The sequence below is a fragment of the Trichosurus vulpecula genome, chromosome 1, assembly GCF_011100635.1.
Source record: "Trichosurus vulpecula isolate mTriVul1 chromosome 1, mTriVul1.pri, whole genome shotgun sequence".
Taxonomy (NCBI): Eukaryota; Metazoa; Chordata; class Mammalia; order Diprotodontia; family Phalangeridae; genus Trichosurus; species Trichosurus vulpecula.
In genome coordinates this window covers 395,854,430-395,873,034 of record NC_050573.1, presented here as the reverse complement: position 1 = coordinate 395,873,034, position 18,605 = coordinate 395,854,430, and the positions used below count along the sequence as shown (strand labels likewise).

Below are 18,605 nucleotides of genomic sequence, written 5' to 3'. Positions count from 1 at the left end.
AATAATATTCCCTTTATTATCACCACCACTACTACTACTGCTACCAGTAATAATGGCCAGCCACCTCTTTCTACAGTAAATGGATAAGGTCAGTAATCTCATCTAGAACAGTCTTTTCAATATTCTTAACATTCAAGGTCAATTGAAATTCTGTCATATCAGGGCAGGTGAATGGAGGAACAATTTGCACCATTAGAAGAAATCCCCACCCCCGTCCTAATTCTATTTTATGCCCACAATGAACCAACCATTACAGAGGATGTAGCGTATGCACTCTCGCTCTCCAGGAGACAGAGATGTCGAAATTAGCCAGAACATCCAAGAAATGGGTAAAGGATAAGACTACTTCAAGAGGAAGACGAGGAAAGGTTAATAAGCTATTTCCTGTCTCCTTTTAGATCTGGTATCCTTAGGTGAGGAAGCCAGGCTATAGCACTTAGCCTGCTGGACTTGGAGTAAAGAGGACTTAGATTCAAAAACCCTGCCCGTGACTCATTAGTTCCGTGTCTACTGAGAAGTCACTTAGATTCTTGCTGCCCCCTCAATTTTTTCATGTAAAATAGGGAAAATCAGGGACCCACAAAGTTGTTGTCAGGTTGAATAAGACACTGTATGAAAAGCCCCTCACATGGTGGCTATATAAACATCAGTTCCTAGGATCTTGGATTGAGAGCTAGAAGGAGACTTAGGGGCCACAGAATCCGACCTCTCTTTTTGCAAAGGAGCGAACTGAGGCCTGGGGATAAGGTGCATTGTTTCAAGTCACACGAGTAGTAATAGCACCGGGATTAAACACAGGGTCTGTTATTCCAAGGCCGTTGTTCTTTCCACTTGACACGTTATCTCCTGTAATTATTATTTTCAGAAGACTTCCATTGAGAGACCAGTGGAAGGGCTAATCAGATTGCACATTGGAGTTACCTCTGAATGTGCCATATATACCAGGCATTCTGAGCACACAGAAATACTGAAGTCATTGTATAATGTTGATAATGATGGCATAAACCCAGTTTAGAAGGAAGACTAATATTTCATTTGATTTCATTCTCTCCCAGCTCCCAAAGAATCAGGAAAAGCTAGGGCCAACAGCCTTGTATCATCTGGAAGCAAGAAGGCCTCAGGACCTTTCCATAAGCATTTGGAAGTGACCAGGCAAGCTAGCCTCCCTGGAAGCCCACAGTCTGCCCGAAGCCCACTCCTCCGACAGAGGAGAATTGGCTGCTTTGATGCCGAAGATGCCAGTGATGAAGAGGAGTTTGTGAGAGATGGAGACAACGCACCCTTTTCCAGGTCCCTCCCAGGCCCTACTCTGTCACAGGCCGAGGAGGACTCCAGGGTGATCACCCCAAATTTGTCTGTGGGAGCTGACAGCAGCCAGGAAGTAGAGCACCTTGGGAATCCTGCCACTGAAGCCCCCTTGGAGACTTTGCCTTTGGGCAGCTCAGGAGGGAAGGTGGAGGACAAGACTTCTGAGCAGATCACAGACTCACCCTTGCTTCCAGGAAAGCTTTTTGACCATCCCAGTGCCTCGGAGGGCAGCTCTGGCAGCTTGGGCCTGAAGGAACAAACTGGTGACAAGAAATCACCAAAATTGGAGCACAAAGCCATCACCAGAGTCAAAAGCCTGATGAGCATTGAGTGCCCTGGTTCCCCCAAACAGAAGAATGAGGAGTCTGGTCCTGGCCACAAGCCAGTGGCCAGGATAACCCCACAAAGCAAGAGAGCTGTGACAGAGGACAGCTCTAAGTCCAACAGCTTGGAAACTGTTCATTTAATTCGTCTGGAAGATGAATCCTTTGGTCTGGACTTGGAAATCCAGGCTACTCCCTTAAAAATGGTGATAAGAGGTTTAAGGCCTGGTGGAGCTGCAGAGAGGGTAACTTTCTTTTTGTCTTGTTTTGTTTTTTGCTTTGAGTGTGGGGTAAAAAGTTGGTAATGAGACATAAACCACTGCATCAGAGAAATTCCCCCTAGTGCTAAAAGGCCCCTGCAGCATCTTAGGAAGTAGAGGAAAGTCATGGATCTACCTGCTCGTACTAAATTTGTTTAAACGTATTACCAACTCACCTATGCTAAGTTCGGGTTGGCCCCATCGTCAGGGTAAAGTAGCAGCGCTGCCACCCCCTCTTCCCAAGTTGCCCCTTTGTGTCTTCTCCCCTCCCCTTCAATTCTGCCTTAAGTGTTCATTTTAGCCCTTTTCACTTGGATGAAAAATGTAAATTATTAGGGAAACAGAAATTTTACACGTACTCTTGGCTCTATCCTTGAGAAGCTCAAGTAGTGACAAAGACTTTCACAAAATGAAAAACATGCTATCCAGCCTGGAACTATCCAAGGAAACAGTACCCTCTAACCCCAGGGATTCAAGTCAATTTGGTGGCATAAGTATCCTATTTTGTTTTGGGAATGGGAACTTAAGGGTTTGCCCTGGACTAAAGTCCCCAAGTGCCTCTGTCTCAGCCCATTAACAGGGCTCAAACAGAAGATGAAGTGAGGGGAGGAAAAGTTAAATGAAATCCATATTCTTTACTATTAACATGAATTGCTTCTCCTCCTGGGCAAGGAAAGCTATAGCTATTTGTAAGACAGCATTTTTAAGGATGTGTTATTTATGGGTAGGACCAAAGTTGGAATGTGTACAAATATACATATTTGTAGGTATATACATTTATGTTCAAATATATGAGTCAACATACCATGTAGCTTCCGTATACACACACGTATATATTTTTGATATTTAAACACGTATGTATATACATATACATGAGTGTGTGTATATGTGTTCATGTGTATGTATATATGTGTGTATATATTTTTATATGTTATGAGGCAAGATTTTTCTTAAACTTTGAAGTCCTTTTTGAAAAAGCATCAATGGACACACTGCTCCCCTCTTTATCTCCAGCTATCTTACATGTTTAAAAAGTCAGTCTTCTGCGATTTCTTAAAGTTCGTATTTTAAGCAACATTTATGTCAAGGAGTTTGGGTCAGTTACTTGAGCCTAGATAAGGATATTGCTGTTAACCCATAGCCGTTACTGCAATTGCTTACAAATATGTGAAGAAGCATATCTTCTGATGATACTGTAAGACTTCTTTTCAAGATATATTAAATTGGATTTTTTTCAAAGGTCAAGTTTTTTATGATAAGAGATAGCAAATATGAGAACTTAAATTGTTTTTAAAAACCTGGTACTAAAAATCTCAGATTAATAAAACGAACCCTTTTCTTCCCTTGGAAATGAGTTACTTTGCTAATGTTTTTATTTAAAACTTTGGCATATCCACAAAAGGAAAATTAGTTAAGCTTTACCATGTGTAAAATTCTTCCCTGGAAAGATATTCCAATATTTTGCTGAGTTATTTTTTAAGCAGTAACAACAATAAGTTTAAAGAATCCATGAGGGCAGTGGGAAAGTGTTCTGAGGAGAACACTGGCCTCAGAGTCAGGAGAACATAAGTTCAAATCCTGCCTTTAACACTTATTGGCTTTGGGATCCTGGGCAAGTCATTCAACTTCTTTTTGCCTTCTCATCTTTAAAATGAGAATGTTTTTCTCAGTGTTCTCCTTGAAGGTCCCTTCTAGCTCAAAATCAGTCTTCCAATCCTATGAACTCTGGGCCTCAAATTCCTAATTTGAAAAAAGAAAGGTAGAGAAAGGGTGGAAAAGGCAGGGAATGTACTCTGCATGATTTCTAAGGCTTCTCTCAGGGCTAACATTTTATGAGTCTGAATTTTAATGGGGAAAGTTCTAAAATAATTCATGATCACTTCCTTTATGGATTATCTGTATTTTAGGTCTTCTGCTGTCCTCTTCTGGCCATGCTGTCACACAGCATGTCGACTAGAAAATGAGAAGAATAAAATTTACAATTGTCAAATTCTTCCTCCTCTTTTTTTTTTAAAGCAACTCTGCTGAAAGTTTTTATTTGAGACTGGGGTTGGTACTGTGAAGAGATCGAAATAATTGACACGACTGAGTAAAGTGAAATTTATTAACACGGTACCTGCCCTTCCTCAAGAGGAAGGAAACTGAAGGAGATTTCACTGATGCAAACAATTCCTGTTCTTCATTGCTTTAACTACTTGAGAATGGACTTTTATGTCCTCTTGTGTTCCTTTTCCTTTTCTTTTTTTTTTTTTAAAGTTAAATGTTTATTAGAAATAACTGATCTCTGGGAGATGAAAGCATGGGGAAGGAGAGATTGTGAAATGTAGTGAAAGACAAAAAAAACATCCCAGAATTTGTTTTTAAAAGAAATGGCTTTGACTGTCCATACCAAGTAACAATTAAACTTGTTTAACAGCTATTGATATTCAAATAGGTGGATTTTAATGACTAAAGAGTTATAACAAACTTTAGTCATTCCAAGTCCCTACCAGAATCCTTTCTATTCTTATCCACTTTTGTTCCATATTACCTACATTATCAGTGTGTATGCCTCACCATTCTTCTGCTTCTAGTTTTGGCTTTTTATTATTTCATAAACATCTTTATGAATTTCTTTGTAATTCTTCCATTCCTCTCGCTTGACTAAAATTCCATTTTCTACAGGAAGCCTTCCCTAACCCCTCTTAATTCTAGAGCCTTCCCTCCCTTATTTCCTATTATTTAATATGTAGCTTATGTATACATATCTATTTCCTTTTTTCTTCCTTTTTAGAGTGTGAGTTCCTTGAAGGCAAGGACTGTCTTTTGCCTCTTTTTGTAACCCCAGCTCGTAGCACAGTGCCTTGGACAAAGAAGGGGCTTAATAAATGCTTACTGACTGACTGGGGAGGGGAAAGAGAAAGGAATGAGCATTGATAATAGCACCTCCTATGAGCCAAACACTGTGCTGAGCACTTTTTACAAATACTCTGGTTGAGTGATTTGACAGTCTTAATTATAATTATAAATTATAACTTTATCTAACTTCTGCCTAATATCCATGTTCTTTGTTCTAATGATTGTTTTCTGAGAGCTGTTTAAGGTGACTTCTGGTTGTAATTGTGCTAGGAAGCGACAGGACAGCTGAGTGTTGGAGATGAGATTGTCTCTATCAATGGTGCTCCAGTCAATTCCTTGTCCTACCAGGAGACCTGCCATGTTATCAAGAACTTGCCCACAGCCCTGACCTTGGTGGTGCAGCGACCAACACCCGGTAAGATGGTTTCATTTGTTTAAAAGTGAAAAGGGGGTTGGTATAGCAATAGCATATGTCACTTTTTGAACCAACAGCTCAAAATTATTGAAATAAGAGATTGTATTTATTAACTAGATTTTCTCAACTCATGAAGAATTTTAATTTAACATAGGGTGTGTTCATTTTCAGTCAGCAGGCAGCAATTATTGGTTATCCATTGTGTCAAGAACACTATAGTGAGTGAAGTATGAAAACAAAGAATATTTATATCTATATATGTGTGAACACACACACACACACACACACACACACTATGTATGTGTGCTTTTAAAAAGAAAAGCTGGGGCAGCTAGGTAGCGCAGTGACAAGAGCACTGGCCCTGGAGTCAGGAGTACCTGAGTTCAAATCCGGCCTTAGACACTTAATACACACTAGCTGTGTGACTTTGGGCAAGTGACTTAACCCCAATTGCCCTGCCTTCCCCCCTGCAAAAAAAAAAAAAAAAAAAAAGCTGCATATACTATATACTTGTGGTTGCATATACAATGCTCTTTTTCTGTTCTCCTTCCCATGTGGAAATATCCATTTCTGCTGATTTTTGTCATGTTTCCAATAAAGGAAAAAGAAAAGGATTAAATTCATGGTGTTATACCAGAAGCGAGTGAGACACACGACAAGAGTTTAAGTTTTAAATGGAGAAGTTTATTGGCCGGCCACCGTTCGGGGAAATAGTCTCCCAAATCAAAACGGCCACGATGCCAGTGAAGAAGCAGTATTTATACAAAAATCTAAGTACAGATGTTAGTTATCTCTTGAAACTCACATGTTATTTTTAGCAGGCTCAATAAGCCTTTGTTAACTTTACAGAAAGAAAGGAACTCCCTAAATAGATTGTAAATACAATATATCAGATAGCTGACTTAAGCGTTGACTGAATTACAACCCAGTATCTCTTCGTCCAATCTGCCATACATCCCACGGGAGCATGAGATAAGAGCTAGGAGCAATCACATAAGAAAAGGAATATCCGGGGCTGAGGCTTTCATCCTTCAAGGCCATAGGCAGACCAGGACAAATAGTCCAGCTGGGTTTTGTTGAGACAAGAGATAAAGTTGTAATTCAGTCAACTTAGTTAGGTAAAGGAAGATCGTTAGGCTTTCCTGGTAACTAGCTTACATTCCATGGGAATATCTCAGGGGCCGTGGGAACTCGCCAAAGGCAGGAACTCAGCCTGTTTTTTTATAGCACTCTGGAGTTTGCCATTAGGGGCTGGGGGCAGGGTTTTTAGCAATAGCTGGCTACTCAGGTATCACATCTCCCACTTCTTTTATGGAGCATTTCAAATATTTGAAAAGGAATGACTTCATTCAGAGCACCTGAGGTTTGGGCCACTAAGACAGGGACAGAATTAACATGAGAACGAATAAGGTTGGGGATATGAGAAAGTAATCAGGAACCTATAGTTACAGACAGGATCAATAAAATGAAGGGGGGGCCAGCCAAAGTGCTAGCAGGGTGGTGAGCCAGGGGGGACATTGGTCCCCTGAAAATCACTCAATATCAGCTTAGGCTAGTGCCAGGTGAAAAACTTGCAGTAAAAATTCCCTAAACGCATCCTGTAAAGCAGGGGTTTGGGAAGTAACTGAAGGCATGCATGAAGTAACAATAAAGGGCAAGGCTCAGGTAGAAATTCAGAAGCTTCTTCAATTAGAGTGGCCGCAGCAGCCAGGGAGTCCAACTGTTCTTTTAAACAGGCAACTGGCTTAGGCAACTAAGGACTGCGTTAGGACTCCCAAAGCCGGTGCTGTCCCTTCATCAACATGCCAAGTGAAAAGTTTGTAAAGACAAGAGTGTTGACAAGGGTCAGTTAAAGTATATACCTGTAAAATATTTAAGCAAGGTACTCCTCTCAGGATTAGGGTCTCATTCCTCAATGGCTAACAAGGGAAAAATATCCTTAAGTAAGTCTGATCTGGCCTTGTCAACAGAGGTAGGGGTATTTCCTGAGCAAAGTTTAGAGAACAAAGAAGCCCAGGTCCTGGATCTTCTTCCAGTTACTCATTAATTCAGGCTACAAAATGGTATAAAACATTCCACATGTCCCCCTTTTGGTCAAAGGCAAACTGAAGGTTTCGCCTGAAGACCAATTAAGGTATGGAAAAAAAACTCTACCTTAAAAGTTCTAAAAATCCTTATCTAGGTGGATTCAGGTTTTTTTTTTCTTTCTGTGTTTGGACATCCCCAGAGATGGACAGTAATTATAAACCACTTGTAAACAAGCAGGGGAGCAAGTTGCAAGGGGGATCAGTAGGGAGCACAATGGGGAAACTAGAGAACTTAAATAAAATAAGCTAAAGACACCAAAGGTACAAGTAAACAGTCTTGGGGATGCAAGGGACTCAGAAAGAGAGTTGCCCTTCGTACAGGTTCTGGTCCAGAGTCTCGGGAGGGGCTGCCTGCGTCTGTTGCTGTCCCCTTCAGGCTCCTTTGAAACAGGAGGGCAAGGTGTCCTATGGGCTCAGATGTCCACTTGGGATCAGGGGCAGATGTGACAGAAGGATCAAGGAGTCCATCCACAAGTTGGCAGCTGTAGAAGTAGTCAGATCTGATAGGAGCTTCCAGAATACATATGATTTGATAATTGAGAGAAAAACAGCACAACATAGGTCCCAGCCACACAGGGCTAAGTTCAAATAAATACAATACCTAGATAGTAAAAGAGAATTCTGCTTCTCTGGTTCAGATCTAGAAATTCTCAAACAATTCTAACTTAATATAACTTAGTACAATCACTTAAATTTGGTTCCCCTTCCTTTAACTTCAGAGTATTTCAGTTCATATATCATCTACTGTTTCTGTCCTTACCTAAATTTTTTACCTGGTATAAGAATCCTTTAAAATATGAAAGTCCAACCATAAATTGAACTCATCTTCCTTTTAAAATCATCAGACAGATACCTTACAAAGGAGATATAATTTCACTTGTAACAATATCTTATACAATTTCCTTGTGCAAAAATCCACATTTAAGATCTTGTTACCAAAACATACTTATCAGCTCGAATTTCCAGAATTGATAAAGTATGGAGCCAGCCATACACATCTGTATATAATTCTTAGGGGAATTGCCTTTTTCAAAATTTGCTATCTCTTCCTTCCCCTAGACATTGATCACATTACATCTTTGCCTTATTTGCTTTGCCTAATCATTTTCCCCTTTTGGAGGATGTTATCCCTATATTATTTCAATATTCTTCTATTACCTAATAGATTTAGCATAGTGCTTACAAAACTTCTTGTTAATATAAATTTGCTATGAAAGAAATGAGGGACTATGTCATATATCTTAACAAAAGGAAAGAACTTCTTCAGCTCTGTTTGATTCCAGGCATGAGTCATATCTGATAGCCAATCTTATAGTCACCAGGTGCTGAAAGCTGGGCTTAGGAGTAATCAGGTGGAGACTTTCCTTTTCAGAAAGGAAATAGCAGAATTTGGGAAATAGAGTCAGGAAGATCCTACCTAGGCTGTGTCCAAGGTCGTCTTCAAGACTTTTTCCCAGGCACAGACCTTTCAAGTTCTCAGCTTGCAATGCCCGCCATACTACTACTGGCTTCACGTGACCTAAACCTGTAATCAGAGCTTAAAACAATATTAAATTGTAGTCCCATAAAATCTTAAATAGCAAATAAATATCCTTCACATGAGACTGCCCAAATTTCATTGAGCTAATAATTATCAAATCAAGCTACATAACATTTCCAGCTTCTAAATACTTCCTCACACTCTTTCCTAACTTGCTAAAACCATCTGAAACTATCATTCTCAGGACAGGGGAGGCTTAGCTAACTCCCATTTGTCCCCTAACTCTCTCATCTGCCTTTTGTATCCCCTCAAGCTTTTATTTACCTTTCCAACCTATTACTCAGTGTCCCTTTACGTTTCAACCATAACACAAAACAACTCATAAGTTAGTACTTTTTACTGACATAACTGTGTATACTGGAATCCCATTCCAGTTTGCTTAAACAAACAAAAGAGGTTAATTACTGACCTCTCAAGTTGATGGATTTGTCCCTGTTAATTCCTTCGGGAGGAAAAAAGGAACACTTCAGGAATTGAGTCTTATACACATTGTTAAGCTCTAACTCTCACTTAAAATCACAAAAACATTTTCCAAAATACTTCTAGAATTGTTTACCTAAACTGAAGATGTCTCTGATTTAGTCGCAGTAATTAATTACACTATTTGTGTCAATACCCAATTGCTCTTAAATCACTTCACAACATCCAAGAACTCTATCTCGCATAAATACAATACAACTTTAAAATCCCAGCCTTAGTCTATGGGATAATGATTCAACCCTACATCATAAAACTTCTCTTCCCTTTCTAATTATTCTCATTAACACTTTAGAAACCATATTATCTTTCATTTGACTATAGAAGAGTACCAATATAACCAGTCATTTGATTAAAACAACAAGATTTTACATATTTGCATTTATCCAATTTCCCATTTTTAAAACAACTTCTTTCACAACGATAACAGATTCTGGCAGATAACTTCCCTTTTGTCACTACCTGCTTATTTCTGATTAAAGAGATCTGCCACATCATCTCCCCCTGAGGGTGGGTTCTTTCCCATCAGATGGCAAGCTTCACTAATAAGAACTGTATCCTTAAGACCCACATCCTCCTCGAAACCTAATCTTATCCTAAAAACATCACCTTTGCTGACTTTAAAAAGCCAGGTTTGAGACCCCTACTGTTCTTTCTTTCAATAAAAACTCAAATTCCAGTAATTGTTGCCCCTCCCCCTTTCTTCCCTTCTGACACGTGAGCAAAAGTAGAACTCTTTCTTCTTATTTAAACTAAAGGGGGATGAGTAAGGAATGCAGACTGCCTCCTTATTCAAAAATGTAGAATAAGACATTGAATGGGCCATGCTTTAACCACCCTTCCCAAGACTTCTACAGATAAGGTTCTCACCCAGAACTTGGAAAACTGCAGGTTTGAACTGCAACCAATTTGCTTACAAGTGGAAACTCAGCAGGCCTTCTGAAAATCATATGAAAAGATTTTACGGAGCATTTTAAAAGTATTTTCCCTTCTTAAAGCAAAATAACCTTTAAACATTTGGATTCATTCATATTCCCAAAGTGCCATCACCAATTAGTCCATAAACCTCCAGATTAACATACATAAACATGTATCTTTAGATGATACGGGCTTGAAAATCACACTCCTATATTTTCAAAGTATTATAACAACTAAATTCTTTGTTATTATAGAATTTCTAGATATCACAAAATCCTTTAGTCAAAAAGATGTTGCAATGGGGATAACACTTAGTTTCTATACCCAATTAAGTTAGCTTTTATTACAATAACAAAGTTTACCAGGACCTTTAAAAACTTTGTTCATAGGAATCTCTCTATCCTGAAAACTTTCACAAGATTGAATATCTAAACGTCCTCAGTTCAGTTAACAACCTCAATTTCTTAATTAAGTACAATTCTTAATCTAACAACATCCAGATTATGAGAGAAATTATTTTCTAACAGCATAGGTAATGCGATGTTAACCAATTTGTATATAATAACAAATTTAGAAATAAGTACACCACAAGCAATTATCATGTATTTAAAACTTGAAACAGATTCTAATTAATTACCAATCTAGTGATCATAACTGAGTTGGATAAGCAAATCAGATCTGGTTCGTAACCACTAGTGGTAACATTCTTAATTTCTAAGGCCCAATACTCTTAGCATAGTAAAAGAAAACATTACTGTTTATAAAACCATATTTTAACAGTTCACAAGAGAACCCGAAAGGCCTCTGCACAAATTCCTGACTTATAGCAAAAACAATTTCAATTGAACTTCCTTTTAAATAAAGACAAAACTTGGAAGTTCATAATTCTTTAAGTTACAGCAGTTGTCCAGCTTCTTAACCTAATGCAACTTTAAGCCCTAAACATTATTATGTGTGTAAAGTTTGAACTACTCATTTCTGTCTAGGTAAGTACATTTTAAACCAAATATGATAGTTTAAAACTACCAAATTCTCATCACATCCTCTAAGAGCACTCAATTTACATATATCTAACTCAGATTAAAATCGCATAATAGTCTTTTCAAATTACAAAATCTAAGAATTTTAGAAATATAATGTTAGAAGTACAAAAACAATAAATTTCAGATTGCAATTCCAGACTATCACATATAGGAATTATTGAGCCTATTACTTCTGGTATTTCTATATTAATATATTAATATACATGTATAACATATATCAATACATTAATATCTTAAATACACTTTATTTATTTAACTGTATATTCTCAATCAGGTAACAAGTTTCTTTTAGCTTCAGCTTCCACAGTCTTTCAATGTGGAGGGTGGGATGTGGCCAGGAGCAACATCCCCCCACCTAAATTTCCCCATACAAGTTTTCTCTTTCTTTCCTAATTCTTGACCCAAAGTACCTCAGACATTTCAAGTGAATAATCAATTACATACTCTCCCAGCTTTATTATTTTTAGAATCTAACCACCCCTTAATTCAGAGCCCATTTACCAATTTAGGTGAGCAAATTTCTAAACCTCTATGCACAGAGAATCTTCCATCTCGTCTTTAAACCACCAGATATATGCTCATAAAAACTTTCTCACATGGAAAGTGTGTTCTCATGGTTAATATCAGTATTATTAATTATTCACTTGTTACAACCACATATAACAGTTCCAAATTTTATCACATATAGAAATTATTCAACTTATTATTTTGGTATCCAAAAAACTACTTCAAAGGTTAACAATTACATGAAATCAGAGAGATAATAATGTTGTGTCTAAAATATAAACAACCATCATTATTATTTCCCTTTGCAAATCAGGAAACAGGTCAAACAGAGATTAAAATACAGTTTGCAATTGGAACAAAAATGTGAAGTTACCTAGAGCAGAAGCTGGTATCCCAATGGTGACAATTCTGGGAGGCAGAAAGTCCAAATCCATCTACCTCGCCCTTCCCCCACGACCGCAGAAGTTACTGAGCCTAGGGCAGTTTGCAGCTTCTGAGGACAGAGTGGGCAAGATGCAAAGGACCTGGATGGCATTTCCAAGCTTTGCCAAAAAGGATGGGCTACCCAGGGGCACAGGACTGACTGTTAGTCTGTGAATTTCTGTCCTTCTCCTCCTTTTTACCGGGTGGGGAAGGGTGATTTAAGTTTTCCCTACAGCTCTCCTGCGTTCTTCTAATCTGATCTGAGAGGAGAGGAGTTTGTTTTATCTGCTCTAACTTTTACTGCAGCCCTGAGACAGGATAACAATGGTGAAAAATCTCAACGAAGTAAACTTCACTCCTCGCTTACTCCTAAAGAAAACTTTTGCACTAGAATCTAAGGGAAAAGATTCCCTCCTAACTGTGATCAGGGACAAAGACAAATGCGAGAGTCCCATAGAAAACTCCAGCAGAGGTTTTAGCCAGAAGGCATTCATTGGGAGGAGGTCTTTCAGCAAGAGGAGCTCCTGGAATGAATTTACAATTTCAGGAGTTCCCTCTCCCGGAATTCAACTAACCAATTTCCAAACTTTTTAACAATTAAAACCCAGAATTTGCCAAAATTTTAACCCTTTTTCTTTCCGTTGTAGCTCTAATTCGGCCACAAATAGAACTACAAGGGAAAAAAGTCTTTGTTTCCCTACTTGCAGCCTGGAATCTCTGGCTGCCTGTGTTACAAGTTTTTTAACAAAACATAGACATTTCACAATTTGACATAGACACACGAACAGAGACGAACTCAAAACGTAACAAAAAGACACAGTGTGGATCGAATTGAAGGCTAAACAGGTCCCCTCAGAGGAAAGAAAAGTGAACCAGATTTCCTCCTTAGGGACAGGACCCTCAATCTCCCCACACCCAACACAAAACAGAAGACCAGATGGCATGAGTTGGTTGAGGGCTAAACAGGTCCCCTCAGAGGAAAGAAAAGTGAACCAGATTTCCTCCTTAGGGATAGGACCCCCAATCTCCCCATACCCCAGCAGGAAGAGGCTGATGTCTCAGCTCTTCCACTCTGCCCACCTTCCCCTCGTCAGGGGTGTCGTGGTAACAGAGACCAGAGTGGCTAGCCCAGAACAGAACAGAACCTTACCTCTAGAGGATTTGAAACCAGATCTTCTCCGAAGGCCGAAAAGGGACGAGTCAGCAAAGAGCCCATTCTCCGAGACCATCTCCCCACATCAGAGTCCTAGGAAAAGAAATCCCCAGGAGCCGGCCCTCTGAAGTGAGAGAAGGTGGATCGGGGGCAGAGACTCCCTGTTGAGGTCCGGAATTCTGTGTGTGTCTCCAGGGCGGTAACACGGAATACCGCCTCATCTCGCTGGGGCCTCCAAAATGTTATACCAGAAGCGAGTGAGACACACGACAAGAGTTTAAGTTTTAAATGGAGAAGTTTATTGGCCGGCCACCGTTCGGGGAAATAGTCTCCCAAATCAAAACGGCCACGATGCCAGTGAAGAAGCAGTATTTATACAAAAATCTAAGTACAGATGTTAGTTATCTCTTGAAACTCACATGTTATTTTTAGCAGGCTCAATAAGCCTTTGTTAACTTTACAGAAAGAAAGGAACCCCCTAAATAGATTGTAAATACAATATATCAGATAGCTGACTTAAGCGTTGACTGAATTACAACCCAGTATCTCTTCGTCCAATCTGCCATACATCCCACGGGAGCATGAGATAAGAGCTAGGAGCAATCACATAAGAAAAGGAATATCCGGGGCTGAGGCTTTCATCCTTCAAGGCCATAGGCAGACCAGGACAAATAGTCCAGCTGGGTTTTGTTGAGACAAGAGATAAAGTTGTAATTCAGTCAACTTAGTTAGGTAAAGGAAGATCGTTAGGCTTTCCTGGTAACTAGCTTACATTCCATGGGAATATCTCAGGGGCCGTGGGAACTCGCCAAAGGCAGGAACTCAGCCTGTTTTTTTATAGCACTCTGGAGTTTGCCATTAGGGGCTGGGGGCAGGGTTTTTAGCAATAGCTGGCTACTCAGGTATCACAATGGCATATGGAAATCATAGATCTAGAGTTAGAAGGAACCTCAGAAACCTTCTAGTACAACACCATTTTATAAGTGAAGAAATTAAATCCCACGGAGATTAAGTAAACTTGCCCAAGGTCACAGAGGTGGAAGGTGTCAGAGGCAGGGTTCAAACCCCTGGTTCTTTGACCACTGCTTCCTTCCTACCCTCACAAAGCTCACAACTTCTAGATGGACAAATGAGATCTGAACAAATCAGAAGACGTCGTATAGCCTAACATAAGAAAAGAAATATTTTAAATTTATGGAATAAAACAAGCATTTCTGTAGCAGAGTACAATAAAAGATGATTGTACATAAAATCGCAAATCTACTACATATAACTTGCTATTCCTTTCAAATACATAACAAAATTATCATGTAAATTTTCTAAAAAAATTTTCTTCCCACACCACCACCCTAGAGATGGCTACCATTAGACACAAATGTGTGTATGTAAAATCATTCTATATGTTTATTTATCAGTTCTCTCTCTCTGGATGCAGATAATGTCTTTCTTCACATTCCCTTTATTGATATTTATAATAGACAAAATAACTTATTCGTTAAAGTCATTCTTAAAACGATACTGCTGTTATAGTACACACAACAGTGTTTCTCTTGGTTCTGCTCATTTCACGTTGTTATTTCATGCAAGTCTTTCATGTTTTTTTCTAAAATCACTGAGCTCATCATTTCTTATAGCAGCACAGTAGTATTCTATCACAATTATATACCATACCTTGTTCAATCATTGCTTTCTTATATTAAGTATGCTGAATATAACTAAAACTTTTCTTTATAGCTCAGGGTCAATATTATTACTAGTCCTTATACTCTCATACAATTATTTTTCTGGGGTTTTTTTTTGTTTTTTTGTTTTGTTTTGTTTTTACCATTGCTGTCAATTTTCACTTCTACTGACAGCATGCCTGCATCTTCTCTTTCTGATTTGTTGCATCAAATCTCTTGGAAACATGAAAAAAATCAGATAACCACATTTGTTTGAATTATGTATTAATTGAAAGTCATCTCCCAAAAAACAGCCTGCAGGTTTCTATGTCCCAGTAAAGTACTAATACATTGGTGGCCAGTCTTTGTGACAGCAATCCAGTCTAGAGGCCTCTCTTACTTCTTATCTCACGTGGATGAGGTTGCCAGAAATCTGACTTCCAGATAAGTGAGGGTATTATTTCTTTCTTCAGAATAGCTAATCTTTTGACAATGAATTAATCACAGCCCCCAAATAAAGAGCATTTACAGTAAGCTTTTGTTAAAAGCTAGCCTTACTGTCAAATGGGTTAGTTAAAAAAATGTTCTTAAAAGGGTAAATGAGGTTTACCCTGGGAAATGTATTTCTCTCTAATTCTTTTTGAAGCTCAAGCCATGATGTATTAAAGAGATATGATCTCTGATAACACTTTGGATAATTCAAGTTGTTAGGTTTTTTTTTTTTAAACTCAAGTCTAAATGAGTTAAATTTTTGCTAGTTTGTCAACAAACTCAGGACTTGGCTTTCTAGAACCTTAGTGAATGAGCAGTCCCCAGGTTTTAGCCCATTAAGTATGAAATTATTCTGTTAACATTTAAACTTCTTTGGGTAGAAATCTTTTTGAAATCTATGCTTCTTTGTGTTTTGTTTTTATTGATGACTAATTTTTCTTAATGTCAGTTACATCCCCTTAAATTCCTGCCCCTTAAAATACCTGTCACCACCACCCCTTTAAAACACAGCATAAAGAATAAAATTAACCTTTTCTTGATTGAGGGTCATCATTGTGAATATCATCCTGAGGCCATCCAGATATGTAAGGCTGTTTGGCCCTCTAATAGATGGCCACAGATTTTGATGACTTCTGAGTTCTTGTGTCTGCTTTTTGTAGTCTGTCCTTACCTTTGCTGTCCTTATCTGTCTGCTCCTTCAGCTCCCCTCTGGTCCTGGAAATCCACATAAACAAACTTCTTAAAATTATAAATCAGGGTATGAGGGACTCTCCTGTATGTAAGATATATGGCCTTTAGTCCGTGGATTTTTTTCACCTTTATTTGACTGCTCCTTCCTCTCCTTTGAAAAACAATTTCTAATTTTTAGTTGTATTCCTGGTGGGGAAGGGAACAAGCATTTATTAAGCACCTACTAAATTCCAGGCTCTGTGCTAAGTGTTTTCCAAATGTCATTTCAATTTGACTCTCATAACAACCCCTTGAGGGTAGGTGCTATTACTATTCCCATTTTACTGTTGGGAAAACTGAGGCAGGCAGGTTAAGAGATAGCAGAGTTCTAAGAAAGGTCATCTGAGAGCCCAGTGGTCAGAGCACTGGATACAGCATCACAGGTCCTAGATCCGAACCCCATTCCTGCCACATGCCTACATGGCCATGGGCAAGCACCTCACTGCTTGGGTCTCCTCTCTAAATGAGGGAGTGGGACTAGATGACCTTTCAAGTCTCTTCTAAATCAACAATCCTTTGACTGGGTAAAAAGACAACAGTGTGGTTCAGTCTGAAGAGCCCTGAATGCAGGGAGTCAGAAAGCATGGGCTTGAGGCCTTGACTTCATGTCCTCGAGCCTCCTTCCCCTCATCTGTAAAATAACGAGTTCTAAATCCCATTAAATTCCAATGTCTTGAAAATGTTCATATCGTGTGCTTGCTTTAGCAGCACATGTACTTAAACTGGAACGATACAAAGAAGATTAGCATGGCCCCTGCGCAAGGATGACATGCACATTCATGGAGCCTTCCAAATTTTTAGTGCACTTCAAGGGAAAAAAGGAAAATATTCATATTTTGTCAGAAAGACCTGATAAATACACAATGAATGAGGCCAGCAACTTTGTCTTTCATTTTTAAGACTTTTTAAGCTCTGATTTTATTTTCTGTTTCCTAGGAGTTTCATTTTTTATACAAACATAGTACCTCCCTGAAACATGTTGCTTGTCTTCATTTTCTCTAGGGTACCAGATTTTTATTGGCTATTGGCTCTTAAGAATTTTGATCAGCTTCCCTGAGGCAACTGAGTCTGCTTCCTGAGGGAGGATTGGTACTTAGAATAGGGAAGAGTGGGTAGTATTGGAGATTTGGAAATTGGCTATTAGTAATATGGCTGTTCGTCGGTATTCAGAGCCGGATGCTGTATGAGGTTTTTCCTGAGCCTTTCCCCTCAGCTTTTAATGCTACCCCCTCTAACTTACTTTGCAATCACATCATATGTAGCTATTTGTGTGCATGTTGTATCCCTCGTGTAGAAGGTGTGAGAAATAATCATCTTACCAAAAAAAACCCAAAAACTCCACATGGCCATGAGTGAATCAAAGAAAGATTTTATTTATTGTTCTCTTGCCAGAGACTGAAAGAGCCTGGGTGACCCATAAGGAGACACATCCTTTCAGACAATTACAAAGCCTTTTATGTCTTATCCTGATTTGCATTTCCTTCTCCTATTCTCCATTGGCAGGATATAACTTCCAGAACCGCCTATGCCATGTTCTTCTCCTAGATGTGTTCCCCTTCCCTTGTCACGCATCGCATGTGCATTTAAATTAGCTAGTTCCACCCTGAGGGGTGTTTTGGTTAATATTAAACAGTTCATTAAGCATGCCTACAAGCTTCTGACCTCAGAAGCCTGCTTCTGCTAGGTCACAGCTCTGGTTAGAACCAGTCACCCCTGACTTACATCTTGTTATCACTCTTATGGAAACAGAACTCCTCCTTCTGTTTCTTTCTTACATCTAGTTAATACTTCCTCACTCTGTTTCTCATATGAGTTCTTTTCCTCATCCATCTCCCCTTTAAGTAGACATAATAAATATAGGAGGGGAAAGGGGGAAAGGTTGATCAACACATTGACAAACCAAAGGGACCAGTCCCCTTAGTAAATACAGATACAGAGACCCAAAAGAAAAAGGCGAGCAATAATTTATCCACTTAAGATTCAGAAGTCTTATCTCATACAGCTGTTGGGGGGCGGGGAGGTACATGGGACATCATCTGATGAAATTTTCTGGTCTGGGTGCTGTTCCAGCCATCTCCAGCAGAGCATCTTCTTGTAGAAATCTTCTTTCTTGCGTCCACTCTCCTACAAAATTGATCTTGACACGATTTTAAATTATCATTCAATCCTTATGTCTCTATTCTTCTAAAATCAAAATTGGAAACTTGGCCAATTATCATGTTCGATAAACTCACATTAGAACTCAGTTTTTTTATGCTTTACATTAATGCATTATTCATTCCCCCATCAGGAGGATGAGATTTCACTAAGGAATTAATAACAGTCTCCAATACATACATAAATACATTGGGTAATCAATTTTAACACAGTACATATCAAGTCATAAAACAATTCCAACTTCTGGTCATGTTATGCTTCTTTTAAGGCATTT

At 38.9% G+C, this 18,605-nt stretch overlaps 1 protein-coding gene and 1 non-coding gene across 2 annotated transcripts in view; both read left to right on the top strand.

Moving 5' to 3' along the window:
- The window catches only part of PDZD2 (PDZ domain containing 2), a 307,428-nt gene that overhangs the window by 246,633 nt on the left and 42,190 nt on the right, over positions 1-18,605 (top strand). The window contains exons 6-7 of the mRNA XM_036746331.1: positions 1,056-1,876; positions 5,000-5,144. Coding sequence (XP_036602226.1) covers positions 1,056-1,876; positions 5,000-5,144 — 966 coding nt within the window. The remainder of the gene's footprint in view (positions 1-1,055; positions 1,877-4,999; positions 5,145-18,605) is intronic.
- Positions 16,867-16,973, top strand: LOC118835003. Its single transcript, XR_005009371.1, has one exon. It is a non-coding gene; the product is annotated as a U6 spliceosomal RNA (small nuclear RNA).